This window comes from Mustela erminea, chromosome 18 (genome assembly GCF_009829155.1).
Source record: "Mustela erminea isolate mMusErm1 chromosome 18, mMusErm1.Pri, whole genome shotgun sequence".
NCBI classification, from domain to species: Eukaryota; Metazoa; Chordata; class Mammalia; order Carnivora; family Mustelidae; genus Mustela; species Mustela erminea.
The window spans coordinates 16,745,353-16,765,393 of record NC_045631.1 but is presented as its reverse complement, the minus strand read 5'-3'; the positions used below and the strand labels follow the sequence as shown (position 1 = coordinate 16,765,393).

At 44.9% G+C, this 20,041-nt stretch overlaps 1 protein-coding gene across 1 annotated transcript; it reads right to left on the bottom strand.

The window, feature by feature from the left end:
- Positions 1-15,406: 15,406 nt before the first annotated feature.
- TLCD2 (TLC domain containing 2) lies at positions 15,407-19,783 on the bottom strand. The gene is made up of 4 exons (XM_032320016.1): positions 17,447-19,783; positions 17,155-17,237; positions 16,854-16,936; positions 15,407-16,301 (listed from the first exon to the last, which is right to left on the bottom strand). The coding sequence occupies exons 1-4, from the start codon at positions 17,620-17,622 to the stop codon at positions 15,849-15,851; spliced, it is 795 nt and encodes a 264-aa protein (XP_032175907.1). The 5' UTR covers positions 17,623-19,783; the 3' UTR covers positions 15,407-15,848.
- Between the last annotated feature and the right edge of the window lie 258 nt (positions 19,784-20,041).

Sequence of the window (20,041 nt, the reverse complement as noted above, 5' to 3'; positions counted from 1 at the left end):
ATATATAAAATCTTCTTTGGAGAAATATCTACTCAGATCTTTTGCCTATATTAAAATTGTGTTGTCTTTTTATTATTGAGTTCTGAAAGCTCTTTATCCTAGATACAAGTCCCCTGTCCTTTATCTGATATGCAAACATTTTCTTTCATTCTTAGGATTATCTTTTCATTTTCTTGATGGCTTCTTTGAAGGTCAAAAGTTTTTAATTTAAATAAAGTTCAACCTATCAAATCTTCTATTGCTTATGATTTTAGTGTCAAATCTTAAAAATCATTGTCTAATCCAACTTACAAAGATGTATCCTATGTTTTCTTGTAAGAGTTTTATAGTTTTAGCTCCTACGTGTAGATCTATGATTCACATCCAGTTATTTTTTGTGTGTGGTGTGAGATAGGGGTCCAAATGACTTCTTTTGCATGTGGATTTTCCATTGTCCCATCACCATTTGCTAAAAAAAACCTATTTTTTTCAGTTTTGACTTGTCTTGACCCCTCTGTCAAAAATCAATCGACCATTTGTTTCTTTCTTAATACTGTTTTATTCCATTTATCTATATATTTATGTTCTCTGCGCCACTTTTGCAATCTTTTTTTTTTTAAGATTTTATTTATTTATTTGACAGGCAGAGATCACAAGTAGGCAGAGAGGCAGACAGAGAGAGAGGGGGAAGCAGGCTCCCTGCTGAGCAGAGAGCCCGATAGGGGCTCCTGGGTGGCTCAGTGGGTTAAAGCCTCTGCTTTCAGCTCGGGTCATGATCCCGGGATCCTGGGATCGAGCCCCACATTGAGCCCCACACTGAGCCCCGCATAGGGCTCTCTGCTCAGCAGGGAGCCTGCTTCCCACCGCCCCCCCGCCCCTCTCTGCCTGCCTCTCTGCCTACTTGTGATCTCTGTCAAATAAATAAATAAAATCTTTTAAAAAAATTATTTCAAAATAAAAAGCTAACAAATAAGGTAATTCGGGGATGCCTGGGTGGCTCAGTGGGTTAAGCAACTGCCTTCATCTCAGGTCATGATCCCAAGGTCCTGGGATGGAATCCCACATCTGGCTCCTTGCTCAGCGGGGAGCCTGCTTCTCTCCCTCTGTCTCTGCCTGCCACTCTGCCTGCTTGTGCATGTGCGTGCGCTCGCTCTCTCTCTGACAAATAAATAAACAGAAATAAATAAAAATAAAAAATAAGGTAATTTAATCCTCAGAACAACCTTAGAAGATACTATTATTATACCTATTTTACTGATGAGAGGCCCAAGTTCAGAATGATTGAGTCATCTGCCTAGGTCACATGGCTGATTACACAAAGTATTTGTCAGGTTTTTGTCTAACCACTTTATATGCATTAGTTCATTTAATTGTCACAATAATCCAACAAGGTAGTTGCCTTTTTTTTTTTTTTAGGATTTTATTTATTTATCTATTTGTTTAAGACAGAGTGAGTGAGAAAGAGAGCATGAGTAGGGGCAAGGGAGAAGAAAAAGCAGACTCCCCGGTGAACTGGAAGCCACCCATGGGGATTGATCCCAGGCCTCTGGGATCATGATCTGAGCCGAAGGCCGATGCTTAACCAACTGAGCCCCCCTAGGCACCCTGGTCGTTGCCCCAGGGTGCCCCACTTATAGATGAAGAAACTGAAGATCAGAGAAGCTGAGCCACTTGCTCAAGCTCCTAAAGAGAGTAAATAATGGAGCCTTGGTCTTACTGTAAGCAACTGGATCCAGAACACATGGGGTTTTTTGTTTGTTTGTTTGTTTGTTTGTTTAATAAATTCTGCCCCCAGCATGGGGGTTGAACTCATGACCTCGAGATTAAGAGTTGCATGTTCTACCAACTGAACCAGCCAGGTGCTCCTGGGGCTTATGTTCTTAACCATACTGCTATATCATCTCCTATGATCATGCTAAGAAGCATAATGTTGGGTGGGAAAATCTGTCCTAAACTGTAGCTGGTCTTGAATTCCAGAGCTTGGGCAGCATTTTGACTTTTTGCCAGTAATTTGATCTATTTGTCAACGTTTTCCAAGCTTTTTCTTTTCTTTTCTTTTCTTTTTAAGATTTTATTTATTTATTTGTCAGAGAGAGTGAGAGCGAGCACAGGCAGACAGAGAGGCAGGCAGAGTCAGAGGGAGAAGCAGGCTCCCCGTGGAGTAAGGAGCCCGATATGGGACTCGATCCCAGGACGCTGGGATAGTGACCTGAGCCAAAGGCAGCTGTCCAACCAACTGAGCCACCCAGGTGTCCTCCAAGCTTTTTCTTTTAAAGCTGGAAAACATTTTTGTAAGTGGAATAACTTATAAATGAAGAAACTTTAAGACTTAAAGAGTTAAGAACTTCTCTTAAAATCCCTTAACTGGTCAAACATAGTGTGAGTTAATCTGATGAAGACAAAGCTGAGAACAGATTTGAACAGAAAATATTACCTGCCATATTATGGACCATTCATTATAACCAAGACAGTCTCCTTATTGTTTATGGAGTTTAAAACTGGACTTGATGGATGCCAGGATGGCTCAGTCAGTTGGGCATCTGTGTTCGGCTCAGGCTGTAATCTCAGGGTCCTGGGATTGAGCCCTGGGTAGGGCTCCCTGCTGAGCAGGGAGTCTGCTTTTCCCCCTCCCTTGGCCCCTCCCCTCCACTCATGTTCTCTTTGTGTTCGCTCTCTCTCTTTCAAATATGTAAATTAAATCTTTAAAAAAAAAAAAAAACCTGGGGGCGCCTGGGTGGCTCAGTGGGTTAAAGACTCTGCCTTCAGCTCAGGTCATGATCCCAGGGTCCTGGGATCGAGCCCCGCATCGGGTTCTCTGCTCAGTGGGGAGCCTGCTTCCTCCTCTCTCTCTGCCTGCCTCTCTGCCTACTTGTGATCTCTGTCTGTCAAATAAATAAATAAAATCTAAAAAAAAAAAAAAAACACAACCTGGAATTGGAGGTGATTGTGGGTTATATAAATGAAGGACTCCTCTGGCTAGAAATACACAAGTTTTGAGTCTGGGAGCTCAGGCTAGATATTCAATCAACAGACCAAAGCTGATGCTAAAGCTATAAAAAGAGTGACAGAAAGACAGATGAGGAAGCCTGGAGACACAGCCTGGAACAGAAGGATGCTGGAAAAAGCCAGGGAAGTAATAGCTGGAAAGGTTGGGAGAGGCCCATAGGAAGGAAGAGCTTCATGAGAAGGAAGTCCTCTACCGTGTTAGATGATGCAAGAAGTAGAGGAAGACTGGGAAAGGACAAGATCTTGCCAAAAAATAATTATCTGGTTGAGGAGAGCAGTTTCAGAGAAATAATGGGACAGTAAGTTTCCTGGTTGCCAAGGAGGTTCATAAAACAATGAAAACAATGGGAATCAACCATTCATTTGAAAATTTAGGCATTAAAAAAGAAACAAGAATTTGGACTGTAGCAAGAGGGTTAAGAGAAACTGAGATAAGGAGGAAGGTAGATTAGAATCATTGAAGTGGCGGAGGGGCACTTGGGTGGCTCAGACAGTTGAGCTTCGCGGACTCTTGGTTTCAGCTCAGGTCATGATCTCAGGGTCATGAGATCAAGTAGCCGCAGACTCCAGGCTCAGCAGGGAGTCTGCTGGAGGTTCTCTCTCCTTCTCTCTCTGCCCCTTCTTACATGCTCATGCTTTCTCTCTTTCAAAACAAATTTTAAAAATCTTTTTAAAAAATCTTAAAAAAGAATCATAGAACTGGCAGAGGCATCAGAAATTATGTTTCCAAAGTCCTATACAACACAGTAAGTCTTTTCAAAGCATACATGCCCTTAAAGATGTCTTTCTTTAAGATTTTATTTATGATTTATTTATTTGACAGAGACAGCGACAGTTAGAGAGGGAACACAAGCAAAGAGAGTGGAAGAGGGAGAAACAGACCCTCTGCAGGGTAGGGAACCGGATGTGGGGCTTGATCCAAGGATGAGCCACCAGGCACCCCTGAAGGTTTATTTCTACAAAAGTTTAACACACACCGCCAGGTGCTGGCTGTGCCAGGGTGCTGGGATACAGAAGACAGCCAATCAGATCAAGGCTATCCCTACTGGGAGTTTGCATTCTAAAGATTTTTTTTTTTTTTTTTGTTATAGAGAGAGAGAGAGATACAGAGCGCAAGCACAGGCAGACAGAGCGGCAGGCTAGAGGCAGAGGGAGAAGCAGGCTCCCTGCCGAGCAAGGAGCCCGATGTGGGACTCGATCCCAGGATGCTGGGATCATGACCTGAGCCGAAGGCAGCCACTCAACCAACTGAGCCACCCAGGCGTCCCGGGAGTTTGCATTCTAGATGGGGTTATTAAATAGCTAGTTATACAGTTAATGTTTTTAGTTTCAGTTGTTACAAAGTTATATAGTCTCATAGAATTTGTTACAAAGAACAGCTGCCTAATGTTCCTCCTCCGATTTCTCCCTCTCCAAAGAAAACTACTTTCACCAATTTTAGCTGATCATTGTAGCGTTTATTTTCATATCTCCAACTAAGAGTGTAATGCTACTTTTTTTTTAAGTAGGCTCAACACCCAACACAGAGCTTGAACTCAGGACCCTGAGATTAAAAGTCACGTGCTCTATCAATTTAGCCAGCCAGGGCCCTCTGTATTGCTATGGTTGACTTTTTGCTTTCAGAGATTTACTTACTTCCCACCATAGAAAGTGGAGATCCAATTCTCCCCCTAGCCTCCCAAATATATGTATATCCTTCCCACTACCCCATTCTCCCCTTCTGGTTAGTTTATAATTTTGGCAACATTTATAAGCAATGTTTATGTAATTGTGCATGCAATAACAATAGCTAGCCCTTATACTCTGTATTAGGCACTTTTCTAAGCACTTTGCGCATGTTAATTTAATTCTTATGATAATTCTATTACTGTCATTCCATTGCACAGAGGAGGATACTGGGGGGCAGAAAAATCTAGTAATTTGCCCAAGTCCACATAGCTAATAAGTGGCAGGTCTGGGATTATAATCCAAGCAGTCTGGCTCTAGAAGCCACAACCCCAGGTCCTCTCCCCACTCCATGTGGGAGGACACAGCAATGTTGGGTGCCCAGCCTCTGACATACTCATTATTTCCTGACTTCTTGGGTACAGAGGGCTGTGCCAAGCCCCACCTCCTGGGCAGACATTTCCTTCTTGCTAAGGATCCAGGCTATAGAGGTGAATCTGCAATTTGCCTGAACCTTCCCCCTAAGTCATTGTCTCTCCTTTCCCCTTGTTTAGCGAACTCACTTCCACCTGCCATTTGTGTGTCTATCATCAGTAATTTACGTGAGGTTTTTTTTTAAGATTTTATTTATTTATTTGACAGACAGAGATCACAAGTAGGCAGAGAGGCAGGCAGAGAGAGAGAGAGAGGAGGAAGCAGGCTCCCCACAGAGCAGAGAGCCTGATGCGGGGCTCTATCCCAGGACTCTGGGATCATGACCTGATTTGAAGGCAGAGGCTTTAACTCACTGAGCCACCCAGGCACCCCTATATGAGGTTTTAATGTAAAAAAAACAAACAAACCAAAAAACAAAACCATATTTAAAAAATCTATATTATGCCTATCTATGCAAACAGTAGGCACAGATTTGTGGCTCATTCATGTAGTAAACTACGATTAGGTTTCCTTTCCTAAGCAACTGTTCATTTTATCTATAGTTAACAGATGCATCTGCTCAGTTTTCTATAAATCCTTTGGCAATTACTCCCCTGGCTCCTCATTGGTTTTTATATCTTTTCTCAAATATACAGACATATAAGGCAGCCGGTCAGTTTCACCTTTCCCAAAAAGGAAACTTTCAGAGCTTTATGACCCTCTATAGATACCAGCTTCCCTCTCTGCTTGTTTATTGCGCAGCTCTCTTCCTAGGATCCCCATTCAACATCATCCTGGAAAGTCCTTTCTTCCCTTTTATCTTGATACCCCAGTTTTCTCCATCTGTGTACTCCTCTTTCTTCTTTAACTCCCCCCACCTTTTTTGGTGGAGTGTATCTTCTAGTAGCTTTCTGAGAAGGGTGCATGGAAAATAAATTTGGGGGAACAATGCTCACACTTGATTGGTAATTTGGCTGGGTATGAAATTCTAGTTTGAAATAATTTCCCTTCAAATTTTTGGTGACATTACTCCATTACCTTTCAGCTTCCAGGATGCTGTTAAAAGTCCAAAGTTGTATTTATTCCTTGTGTTTGTATGTAACTTTCCGTCTCCTCTAGAACATTAATCTAAATGTCCTGAAATTTACCTATGATGTTGCTTGATGTAAATCTATTTTCTTTACCTGGTCTGGGCATTCCACAGACCCCTCAATATGTAGTAACTGCAACTCATGTTCTTTGGTTTTGAGGAGTTGTCTTTCATTACTTCACTAATGATTTTCTTTCCCTCCCCCCCCCCCCCGTTCTCTCTTTCTGCGACTCCCATTATTATTTTTTATTTTTTAAAAAATATTTTATTTATTTATTTGAGAAAAGCAGATTCCCCAGACTCCCTGCAAGCAGGGAGCCCAATGAGGGGCTTGATCCCAGGACCCTGGGATCATGACCTGAGCAGAAGGCAGACGCTTAACAGACTGAGCCACCCAGGGGCCCCTACCATTATTATTTTTTAAAATAGACTTTATCCCCAACATGGGGCTTGAACTCACAACCCTGAGATCAAAAGCAGCATGCTCTATTGACTCAGCCTGCCAGGCACCTCTTCCCACTATTCTGATGTTGGGTCTCCCAGACTGGTCCCATGATTGTCTCATCTTTTCTCTCCTAATTCTGGGAGATTTGTTCAACTTTCAAAGTACTCTTTTTGGTTTTCTCTGAGTGCCTTTTTTTTTTTTCTAGTTCTTATTTCATGGTTACAATATATTCTCTGGTCTCTCTTAGGAAAACAGTAAGAGCTTTTCTGAAGTTTTATTCTCCATGCATAGTCTCTGTTTTCTGAGTGTTTTCCTGTTTTTCTTTTACTACATATACCATATTAGAGGCTTTCCTCAAATGCGCATAATTGGTTCTTTAATTAAACTTGCAATAAGTACTTCCAGTGAAAAGTGCAGAGAGATTTGGCCTAATTATAGAGGGAGAGTCATAGGCATTTCTTTGGGAAAAGACATGTTGGGAATGAACACTGAGAGGTACCGGGGTGGCTCAGTTGGTTAAGCATCTGACTCTTGATTTCCTCTCTAGTCATTAATAATCTCAGGGTAGTAAGATAGAGCCCCGTGTTGGGCTCTGTGCTTAGTGTGGAGTCTGCTTGTCCCTCTCCCTCTGCTCCTCCTCCCACCCTACTCTTGTTCTCTCCCTCTCTCAAATAAATAAAAAATCTTAAAAAAAAAAAAAAAAGGAGGGGTGCCTGGGTGGCTCAGTCGTTAAGCGTCTGCCTTCAGCTCAGGTCATGATTCCAGGGTCCTGGGATCCAGCACCTCATCGGGCTCCCTGCTCTGCGGGAAGCCTGCTTCTCCCTCTCTCACTCCCCCTATTTGTGTTCCCTCTCTCGCTGTGTCTCTGTCAAATAAATATATAATATCTTAAAAAAAAAAAAAAAAAAGAAATGACCACTGAAAAGTGAGAATACAAAAAAAAAAAAAAGCAAAGAAAAAAGAAAAGAAAAGTGAGAGTATATAAGATGCAGGGTGTGGGCTGGGGGAGGGGAGCCAAAAAGATGGGAGCAGTGGGTAATGGGAAGACTACCAGGCATTGGCCATTGCCTGTGCAAGGTCCTGAGAAAGAGAGAGTGAAACAGTGAAGCACACAGTACCACGAGTCTGGAGAGTAGATAAGGGGAGATCATGCAGAACACTACAGGTCATAACCTGAGTCATGCTTTTATCGTAGAAAGAAGCATCTGGTTGGTATCAAGCAGGGGAATGACATGATCAGATATGCCTTTTAACAATCACTGAGTGGCTGCTACATGGAGAATAGTTACGGACTCATCATGATGTCACTCAGGCTATAGATGACAGTGACTTTGACCAGGGTGGGAAAGCAGAGATAGAAAGGAATGAATGGATGTAGAATCTATAACAGACTGGGGGATTAGTTAATCAGATATGTGAATATGGGATAGGAGGTGGGATGACACGCTTGATAAGGATTCTTAAATCCCTGACTCACACAGTGAGCTGATGGCAGTGCCATGCACAGACCAGGAAAATGCTGAAAGGCTGCAGGTCTGGGAAGAAAGTACCTAAGTTAGCTTCTGGACAAGTCATTGGATGTCAGAATGCAACAATCCCATCAATGAGGTTGTTCAGGGCGCCTGGGTGGCTCAGTGGGTTAAAGCCTCTGCCTTGGGCTCAGGTCATGATCTGAGGGCCCTGGGATTGAGCCCCGCATGGGACTCTCTGCTTGGCAAGGAGCCTGCTTCCCTCTCTCTCTCTGCCTGCCTCTCTGCATACTTGTGATCTCTGCCTGTCAAATAAATAAATAAAATCTTAAAAAAAAAAAGAGGTTTTTCATTCTCAGTCTGTGGATGACCCATTTGTACATTTCTTACCTTTGGTTTCCCTCCTCCGAATGACTCTTCATTTTCCAATTTCCCACCTTAACAAAATCCTGGTTCCAGGTTTCTTGTAGCCAGGCATCTGGCCTGTTTACTCAATAGTATAAATACTTTACAAATACTTGTTTGTTTGTTTTAAGATTTTATTTATTTATTTGACAGAGAGAGAGCGAACACAGGCAGGGGGAGCAGCAGTGGGAGAGGAAGAAGCAGGATCTCCACTGAGCAGGAAACCCGATGCAGGGTTGGATCCCAGGACCCCGGGATCAAAATCTGAACTGAAGGCAGATGCTTCACCAACTGGGCCACCCAAGTGCTCCTAGCAGCGCTGTTCTAGGTCAGTGTGACAGCAGGACGTTGTGGCGTTACAGTTCTTCAGGCTTCTCCATCCTCCCCTAGCCATGCCCTGACCTGCGTTCTGGGGCAAACATTGCGCCAATCTCTCAGCCCAGGATTAACAAAGCCAACCAGTGAAGTTCAAAGAGGCAAAGGAGTCCTTTCAAGGACACAGGCAGGCAGGCCAGAGTGAGGAGGACAAAGCTTAAGCCCAAGAAATTATTTCCTATCCCTGGAATGTCAGACACGACCCCAGAGTGGTTTTGGAGTTGGGCGGTCGGCAGGGAGCCCTTTGCAGGGACCCCCACATTGCACAACACAAAAGGAACTCCCATTCTTCTACTCCTAAAGGCCACTGGGTTTACATCCTTCCTTCAGTTGCGAGAGCTCTCTAGGTCTGAGAATCGCTACTGTGTTTAGTTCCTGCAGGAGATGTGGCAAGTGAAGGTTTGTTTCCCACCAGGTTAGAGGCAGGGAAAGAATTTGCTCACAACATGGAGTTCAGTGGTACTCTCGTTTGCAGGGGAAAGCTGAAATGGACCTCTGTCCTGCAGTTAATATATTCCTGAAAAGCATCGAAATCAATACTTGGTGACTGTGTCTGGCTTTCAAAATGAAGCATCCTGACTTAGAAATACCACTTCAGAGGCAATTTATCTGACTTGATTGATCTGCAGTTGTCAGGTGGCTCCTATCTTTCCACTTTGAAGTTTCTCCACTTCTCAGCCTTTTTATAAAGAAAGAGCCAATATAGTATAGAAGAAGGAGTCCTGAGCCAAAGCAAAGACCTGGATTCTAATTCTGACCATGCCACAAACTAGATGGGTGTGCTTGGATAAGTCACTTAACTTTTCTAGGTTTCAATTTTTTGCCAAAGGAAATAATAAGACTGGATAGTCTCAGGGCACCTAGGTGGCTCAGTCATTAAGCAGCTGCCTTCTGCTCAGGTCATGATCCCAGGATCTTGGGATCGAGCCCCACACTGGGCTCCCGGTTCAGTGGGAAGCCTGCTTCTCCCTCTCCCACTCCCCTTGCTTGTACTCTCTCTCTGTCATTAAATAAAATCTTTAAAAAAAATAAGAATGGATAGTCTTGAAGGTGATGTTATTAACAAAGACTAATGGTTACAGGGGGAAACAAACTGAACCCATACTCACGTAAGCAAATCAAAAGTTTTTTGACTTGTGTAACTGAAATTCCAGGGAAGTTCTGGCTTCAGGCAGAGTTTGATCTAGATACTCAACTGATGATAGAAATTTTCATCTCTTCCTCCTCTTTCTGTCATGGCTTCATGCTCAGGGAAGCTCTCTTGCATCCTACTGGCTTAGCAATGTTAGCACACCTAGTGTATCTTAGCCAAAATTTCGAGCAGCTCAAGGTGCTGAGGCTCAGAACTCTGCTTCTCTGTCATGAACTCATTTTAGGAAAAGAGGATATGGTGTTTTGATTGGCATGGTTGGGTGTTTTGATGGCATGATTGGCATATGCCCATGGACAGGGGAGCAAGAGAGGTGTGGTTTTCAAAGGAAAATCTCTTACTGTGCTAGGCAGGCAAAAATAGCAGGTGATATAATGGGGAAAAAATGGGTTAGAGTGTAGATTCTGTCACTAACTATCTGGGTAAACCTGAGCAAATTAACCTCTCTGAACCTCAGTTTTCTCATCTAAATAATGGGATTAGTCTCTATCGAGTGGGGTTAAGCAGGATGAAGCATAAAAGATAACTGACATGTGGAGAAGCACAATAAATGTTCAGCTTGGGGTGCTGTGACTTTAAGTTAGTGATCCCAAGCAAACATTTCATTTCAATACAAGAGCAGTTCTTTAAAGAATAGTTTCCCTTATGTACTTTCCTGCTAAGTGATGGCTCATTTTCAGCCTGACAAATCCAGATTTTATGTAAGATAAAGCCTTGACAATTCAGTTATGGATATTTCTGTTTAATTAATTTTCTTATTAACTCATGATTAATTGGGCTAACAGAAAATTTGGGTTTCAAACCTTGGCATTGAAAATCACTCTAAATTGTCTGAATGCATTGGCTTGCTCTAAGCCCATTCTACTGAATAAACTGGGTTTGCTTTTTCATAGTGGAGGATCTTCGAACACTTGAGGGCTTTGTAGATCAAAAAGTTGGTGCCTAGAGGAGACCTTCCCAAGCAAAGCTTCCATAATCCAGTATTTCATTATAAATCGGACCATTAGAGCCAAGAAGAAGTGACTCAAAGAGACCACATATCACAAAAGCCTGATGCAACTATTTACATAGCAATTTATTAATTTATGATCAGGATAGTGGTTTGAGACCATATAATACCAATGTCCCCCATCCAAGAGAGCCACTCCCCTGTGCCAGAAGACAAATAATTCATCAGCCAGTAGCTTGGTGGCATGGAGTCAGTCTTGAGGACGACTTCACTAGGCCATGATGAGGTCTGACAGATCACTGCCACAGTGGCCCAACTCATTGTACCGAATATAGCATTTGCCAACCTCTGCATGTTTGAACTTCTCTTTTCTAGGGACCCAAATGACCATGCCTCTGAAGGACCCATCATTTGTATCTGGTCCACACCATCTATAACTGGTCTACTTGATGAGAAATCTACTTAATCAGTTATAATCATAATGCCATCCTGCCTTCCTGAAGTTTCACTGGGTCACCATGACGAAAATTTGTGTGACCCCCAATTGTTCAGATATTCCTTCATGTCCTACCCCCATGAGTAGCTAATCTCACCCTTCCTGTACAAGGTTGACTAGTTAACCCACAGAAACAGCCATATTTCCATAGCGGTCAAGGTCTTGATAGATCTCATAGATACTATCAACTATTACCTGGAGGGGTACTCACTGGAACCATGAATTTATGATAGTGGTAAAAGAAAACATGGAGGGCTTAGAATGAATCAATACTGACCTCAACACATACTTAGGGAACAGATTCCTGCCATGGGTTTGACACATTTTTTTGTCTTTGAAAACTCAGGACATTGTTTTGTTAATCCAGACATTCAGTGAAGATGGCAGATTGAGTTTTGAAGATGCTACTTCTATGAAGGACACATACAGTTTGATAGAATTCTACTATTTCTCTACGTCACCTTTTATACATTTGCCTCTCTGGCTGTTACGTGATTACATGAAATATCTCTGCTCTTATTTTCTGTCTGTATCTGCTTCTGGCTGTGGCAATTTCTCCTGTCTCTATTTGTTATTCTTCTCTTTGTGCTTTAATGACTCTGATGGGCATCTATCACAATCCCTCCCTTATTTTTTCTCTAGTCTTTCTTTCTTCTTCTCTTCATTTATTTCCTCCTCTTCCTTGTTCCTTCCTTTGGATGTTTTTGTTTTGTCTGTCTGTTTGGTGTTGTGTTTCTTCTTCTTCTTCTTCTTCTTTTAGATTTTATCTTTTTAAATTTTTTTAAAGATTTTATTTATTTGACAGAGAGAGAGAGAGAGATCACAAGTAGGCAAGTGAGAGGAGGAAGCAGGCTCCCGCTTAGCAGAGAGGCCAATGTGGGGCTTGATCCCAGGACCCTGAGATCATGACCCGAGCCGAAGACAGAGGCTTTAACCCACTGAGCCACCCAGATGCCCCAAGATTTTATCTTTTTAATGTAATCTCTATACCCAACATGGGGCTCAAACTCACAACCCTGAGATCACACATGCTCTATCAACTGAGCCAGTCCAGTGTCCTCTTCCTTTGGATGTTTATTTAATCAGTTGTCACCAACCCCCCCCCCTTCTTTCCCTCTCTGTGGTTCTCAGTCCCTTTGCCCATTCTTCCATCTCAATTTATATCCCTGATTCTGACTTTTCTTCATCTTCCTACCAGTCTCTGCCTATCAGTTCCTGTCAGGCTGTCTTTGTGTTTTGCACTGTAGCTGTTTGTCCTTTGTCTTTCTGCCTGTCTCCAACTCAACATATTTCCTACTTTCTTTTTCTGCCAGTGAATCTTCCTTTTGAGTGCCTCCTCCACCTTCTGTTCTGCTTCTCAGCTCCCCTGACTAACTCCCCTCATCTCTATTTCCCCCTCTCTCTTGCTCTGCCAATCTTTCTAAATGCCTTTCTTACCTCCATCTCTCCTGAGTCTAGTTGTTCCTCCTTGTCACTCTGTTTCTTTGTCTAGACCATCTGTGCCTTCTATCCTTGGGGTCCCTTCCTGTCAGCTTTTTTTTTTTTTCTATTTTTCTGTACTGATTATTCTATATTGAATAATCCATATAGAATAAATGTAATATATTCTATACTATATTTTTCTATACTGAAGACTATATACTAACGTTTATGACCATTTTATCAGTTCCATAACTTTGGTTCCTGTTGGCATCCACGACACTTTCTTCACATTTCTGCCAAGGATTCCCTGTCTTGCCCTCTGTCTCTCTTCACATCTGTCTCTTCGATACAGGTGATCCTTCTCTTTCTTTCAATCTGTCCCTCAATTTATGTGTGTCTATTTCTAAAGATTTTTTATTTTTTATTTATTTTTAATAAGATTTTTATTTATTTATTTGACAGACAGAGATCACAAGTAGGCAGAGAGGCAGGCAGAGAGAGAGGAAGGGAAGCAGGCTCGCTGCTGAGCAGAGAGCCTGATGCGGGGCTGGATCCCAGGACCCTGGGATCATGATCTGAACAGAAGGCCCAGGCTTTAACCCACTGAGCCACCCGGCCACTCCTTGTGTGTCTATTTTTATCATCCCTTTTGTCTTTCTCTAGCTCAGCTTTTGGCCAGGATTTTTTTTTTTTTAAAGATTTTATTTATTTATCAGAGAGAGAGAGAGAGCGAGCACAGGCAGACAGAATGGCAGGCAGAGGCAGAGGGAGAAGCAGGCTCCCTGACGAGCAAGGAGCCCGGTGTGGGACTCGATCCCAGGACGCTGGGATCATGACCCGAGCCGAAGGCAGCTGCTTAACCAACTGAGCCACCCAGGGGTCCCTTGGCCAGGATTTTTTTGTTTTCATCTTCCTGTCTCTTGTTTTTGCTCATGTATCTTTTCTGTGGACAATTAGGGGTTATCTCTTTCTATCTGTTGTTTAGTAGAATAGCAATCTTAATCTTCTTTACACTTCCTATAACCTGGCTGTTCTGCCTGAAGAAAGGAGAGATTCTGTACCACAGTTAAAAAGAAAGAAAGAGGGGCGCCTGGGTGGTCAGTGGGTTGAGGCCTCTGCCTTTGGCACGGGTCGTGGTCCCAGGGTCCTGGGATTGGGTCCTGTACCGGGCTCTCTGCTCGGTGGGGAGGCTGCTTCCCTTCCTCTCTCTCTGCCTGCTTGTGATCTCTGTCAAGTGAATAAATAAAATCTTTAAAAGAAAAAAAAAAAAAAAAGAAAGAAAAAAAGAAAGACAGACAGCAGAAGTGGTAGTGGAGAGGGGCGCCTGGGTGACTCAGTCAAGTGTCAGACTCTTGATTTTGGCTCACGTCATGATCTCTGGGTTGTGAGATCCAGCCTGGCATTGGGTGTGGAGTTTACTTAAAAATAAAATTAAAGGGGTGCCTGGATGGCTCACTCATTAAGCGTCTGCCTTCAGCTCAGGTCATGATCCCAAGGTCCTGGATTCGGGCCCCTGTCCCAGGGCTCTCTGCTCAGCGGGAAGCCTGCTTCTCACTCTTCCACTCCCCCGGCTTGTGTTCCCTCTCTCACTATGTCTCTGTCAAATAAACAAAAAGAAAATCTTAAAAAAAATTTAATTTAATTAAAAAATTTTTTTTTCCTGTCTCTTAAGTGCGATAAGAGAATGAGAACTGGGTGGTAAGAACCTACCCTAGGGGCATCAGGGTGGCTCAGTCAGTTAAGAAGACGACTCTTGGTTTCAGCTCAGGTCATGATCTTATTAGGTTTGTGAAATGGAGCCTGCTTAAGATTCTCTCATCCCCCTCTTAAAAAAAAATAAAAAAAACAAATGGCAGGGGAGAAAAGAGAGGGAGAGCTTGCAAACGAATCCTAGAAGAGAGTTAGATATTCCTTAATCCCTCTGCAGTCAAGTGAAAGCCTCCCTTCGTCTACTTCTGCCTGTCTTCATTCTTCCATGAAAGCCTAGGCCTTGGAAAACGCTACACTTGGCACCCAGAATGGGTGTCTGAGTCCCTGCAATGGCTCTGGACTTCAGTACTTTCCTAAGAAGACAGACCTAGTCCCATGCTCCTCTTTTAAGAAGCTGCGTTTTCTTTGAAGAGGTCAGAAGATAGTAAGAAAATTTAAAAGGCAGATGCTGGGCTTTTTAAAAATTTAAAAGGCAGTAGGACTCACGTTAAGTACAAACACGGTAGTGTGGCTTCAAGAACCAGAAGTATCAGCAGCGACTGTAGTGGACCAGTTCTTCTGTTTCTTGGCCACTAGTATGTCCATCCCTACTGGCTACAGATAGCACCTGTTGTGGCCTCCTCCGCTGCCTGGAATTTGGTCACAGGTGAGGTCTCTCTTCCCTCTGAACCCACCCCCTCCACATCAGATCTCTCTGGTCCTAATAAGACCTCACCTTTGGGGGCGCCTGGGTGGCTCAGTTGGTTCAGCGTCTGCCTTCAGCTGGGGTTGTGATCCTGGGGTCCTGGGATTGGGCCCCCTGTTGGGCTGCTCTCCCTCTGCCTACCACTCCCCCTGCTTGTGCTCTCTCTCTTTGTGCCAAGTAAATAAATAAAATTCTTAAAAAAAAAAAAAAAAAAGACCTTGCCTTCCTTCACCTGTTCCTGTGCTAAAAGCGGAGGATGTCATTGGCAGTTTCACTTAGCTTCATGCCTCCTTCTTCCCCTTATTGGCAGCACTGGCTGTACCTCCAGGAAGTTTGCTGGAAGAAGCAGTCATTTGATGATGGAATTCACTGAACAATAGCCCAGTTTCCCACCATCCATGAACATCAGCATTTCTTCTCAGATCCTAGGAATGGGGGAGGGGTGTGAGTTACTTGGAAGAGGGACTGAGATACTGAAAATTCAGCCCAGTCCTTACCCCACAGTGGACTGGACACTGTAGACCACGATCTCCCTGTCCTGGCCCTACCTGCCCCAGGCCTGGCAGAAGAGGAGCCTGAGGCCTCTCTCTAGTCTTTCAGGAGGAGAGTGGCATCGTCCCTGGCAACAAGCTCATCATCACGACATCTCCTTGTACCCCCAGTTTCCTTGTGCCCCAGGATGCGTGGGCGGGGCCGAGCCCGCAGGACATCATTGACCAAAATACGTATGCCTAGTGTGATGCTTATGGCACCCACAGTGACCAGCCCAGTTCCACTAAGGATGACCAGATGGGGAGGAACCTGGTGTTGCTGCCGGATTAGCCACAGACTCATCCAGCCCAGAGGCACTAGGCGGAAGAGGGCCAGGGTGGCCAGGGTGGCCCAGCTGGCCACGCTGAAGGCCAGGGATGGGGCCTGGTGAGAAAGCAGCAGCAGTTTCCGTAGGTGCAGGCAGACAGAGTTCAGCTCCAGGAGCAGAGACACCACACAGAGGCCCACGTACTGGTTGGACAGAATGGCAGTGCTGAGGCAGCTCACAACCTGGGGAACAGAGGTCAGAGGTCAGAGGACCTTCCATGATCTCCTGCCCACCATGTACCAACAAACCAGGCCTTATTAAGACAGGGGCTCACAAGGGTTTTGTGGCACCCTATCAAGAACCTGCCCTTTATAGCTGCCCTTATGTTGGGCCTTAAAATAACCCTTCCACAGAATGGAAGTAGCCTTGGCCTAGAGGCTATCTCGCCTGGGGCAGCAGCAGTAACTCCCTCCCCACAACTTGCAATCCTGCACTTTCATTCCCCCTGGCCTCTTCCTATACTGGGACTCCCCTTTGTCAGAAAAGCTCCAGACGCAACATTTCTGCAATCAGATGGGACACCAGAGGGAATAGAAGCTACTTAGGCAGTGCTCAGACTCCAGCTGTGGCTAGCACTCAAACCTCTCCCCTGCAGATGAGGCCAAAGTTGGGGAGATCAAGCACCAACAAGGGTCAGAGACTTTGGGAAGTCATTGGACAGAAACCTGAAGAGAAACCGGGGACCCCAGACTGAGCATACCACCCTTCCTGTGTCTCCTTTCCCTAAGTCTCACCACTGAATGATGACAGAGAAGTTCCCAGGCCTGGCCCAAGGTCTGATTCAACAGCATGTCAACTCCATCAGCCAAGAAATAACCTATGGGCGTGGCATGAGGGGGGAGGGGCGTTAGGGTTCCCTAAGTAGTTGTATCTACTGGAGAGAAATCTTCACCCCCTCCTTTTGCCAGGTCTTTCCTTTCCTTCAACAAAGTTGCCAGAAATATTTGACCTCTATGGAAAGGGGGAAAGTGACCTGGAATTATCATTGGTAGGTTGCTCTCCGACAAAACGGCCCAGTCTTCCCTGCAGACTCACCCACGGACACAGCCACCAGCACCAGGGCCCAGGATGGGTGGCCGTTAATGGGGTCAGCAGCCATCTGAGGGTACAGCGACAACCTGTAGGAGGTGGGGGACCGTGGTCAGCATCGTGCAGACTCAGACCCCATTCTCCCTCTGTGCACCCTCACTCACCCATTCACACCCCCATGCCATGTCAGACTCTCGAGGTTCCGGTTGGATTTCGAAGGTGCCCGCCGGGTCTTTCAATCTCAGCTTTCCACCCCTCACCCTCATCCCGGTGCCTCCCGAATCTCTATAACCCGCACCCAAGCAGCGCCCAGACCCCTGTGAGCAGGCTGTGCACCAGGGAGACACAGATGTTCCGCCACTTCCAACTGTCCTGGGCAGCAGATCCTGGCGTGGGCAGCAGCTGCAGCGTCCAATGTAGCCCCCGGAAGACGGCGAAGGAGGCGCCGGTCACAAGGAGCCCCCAGGACGCCATGGCCTGGCGGGCGGGCTAGGTCCGGTTCAGTCCCTTGGACCCCCGCACTCTCAGGCGGGACTCCTCCAAAGCCAGCTGCGGAGACTGTGAGATGGTTTCCGGACAAGAATGGGTCTTTGGCCTCCCCAGCCCACCGCGGCTTTGGAATCCGCTGTAACTTTTCCAGGGCTTGACCACGCCCCCATCATTCGGCTAGGTGGCGATTGGAGCAGCCGTGGGGCCACGCCCCGGAGCCACAGTCACCGATTGCGTCCAGCCCTAGCGGGGGATGGAGGGTTGGGGGCTCCCGGCTGCCAAGCCTGGCCCGAGAGCTCCGTGGGACTCCCATCATGTCGATAGAGATCTTCCCCCAATGCCCTGTGTCCCAAACCCCTCCGAGCTCCAGAAATAGGTCGCTAATCTCACCTGACACTCCCACAGGCCCCGCCCCGTTATCTTTCACCTCCTCTCCCCACGCTAACCTCTCACCTGCTGGTCCTTCTTCCCACGGGATCCTCACCGACCTTAAGGTAGAGGCCTGCGCACACCCACTCCCAATGCTTAAACATCGCCACCGCCCTGCTCCGCACCAACCCCCTTCTCAAATGTGGGGGCACCTCACTTCCTCGAAGCCACCTTTTCCACCTCCCTAGGTTTCCAGACCTTTAGCACATCTTAACAACCCAATGATTCCAACAGTCCCATTTCCTTACACAGTACGTTCGAACGGAACAAGAACTCCCATTTTGGAGAAGCGACCCACTGGAACTCCTCCCCCCAACCACTTTTGGGGGCTCTACAGAGGAAACTTGCTATTAGGAAGGGGAGGCGAAAGGAAACCACTCAGCACCGAAGTCTTGAAAAGCAACCCCCCCCCCCCCCCCGCTCCCCCAGGGCTTGGTAGGTGAATGGAATTCTCTCTTCCAATTTGAGGCGCCAAGGAGAGGTCACGCAGGGTCACCTCAAGGTTGGGGCAGAATCAGAGAATAACAAAGACTGATAGGATTCCAGAACCTTTCTGCCTGGAGAGGAAAATCTACCCTCCCCCCCTTCCCCCATCTTCCATCTCCTGGAGAGTGACAGGTTTTCACTGTTTTCCTTACTCCACTCCACACCTCTTTAGCTGGCTGAGAGCCAGCAATTCAGAGAGCTGTTTCCCCTACCTGGAGAGGGTAGATTGCAGCTACTCCTGGAGAATGAAGTTCTCCACATTCTCACAACCCTCTTTCTCCACCAAAACCCCATTATGTCCAAAGGGCCAGGGGCACCCCTTAATTCCTCCCCACCCACCTCTCCAAGCTTTTTTAAAAAAATTACACTGATTCTTTTAAATTTTATTGTATGAAAATCATACTCAATATAGAATATTTTAAAGTTACAGAAAAGCCAGAGGAAAATTACAATGACTTTGTTCCACTGTTCAAAGATAACCACTACTATTAACATTTTGTTTTTCATGTTTTATGTATACAAGAATATACCCATCTTTTAAAAAACAAAATTGAGATCACATAATACTATTTTTATAAATTTTTAATATTCAAAGAGCATTTTTCTTTCCAAATGTTCTTCTACATGACTTTTAATGGCTGTGCAGTACTCCACCATCTGGATGGATATACAATGATTTACTTAAGGAATCCCCCATTGCAAATTTTTATTACAGCAGAAAAGAAATGAATTCCCAATCAGACAGTTGCTTCTCATTTTCTCTACTGCAATACTCGGATGAGCATCTTGTGACTAAATCTTTAATTATTTTCTTAGGATAAATTCCCAAATATAGAATTACTAGGTCTAAGGCGATGGAAACTTTTAGAGTATTTGAGACCTATCACCAACCTGACATTCAGGAAGGCTGTACCAATTGGCCCCCGCTACATACAATGTATAGGAGTGTTATTTTCTTATTTCTTTGCCAATGCTGGTTCTTCTTTTTTTTTTTTTTAAATATAGTTTGCTGAGGGAAAAATGCTTTCGACTATATTTGTCTTTCTTTAATTACTAATGAAACACATTGTTTTTCATGGTTTTATCCATTTGAATTTCTTCTCTGAATTTCCTACTTACGTCCTTTCACAGATAGTTCTTGCTCCTTGAGTCCACTTTATATAAAAATTACAAGGTAGGGGCGCCTGGGTGGCTCAGTGGGTTAAGCCGCTGCCTTCGGCTCAGGTCATGATCTCAGGGTCCTGGGATCGAGTCCCACATCGGGCTCTCTGCTCAACAGGGAGACTGCTTCCCTCTCTCTCTCTGCCTGCCTCTCTGTCTACTTGTGATCTCTCTGTCAAATAAATAAAATCTTAAAAAAAAAAAATTACAAGGTAAAGAGGTAGAAGTAGGAGAATGAAGCCACAGGACACTGTGATACAGTTTCCTATCTCTGAGGGAGGCAGTAAGTACACTGGAGAGAAATATTGAATGAGGCAGATGGCTGGGA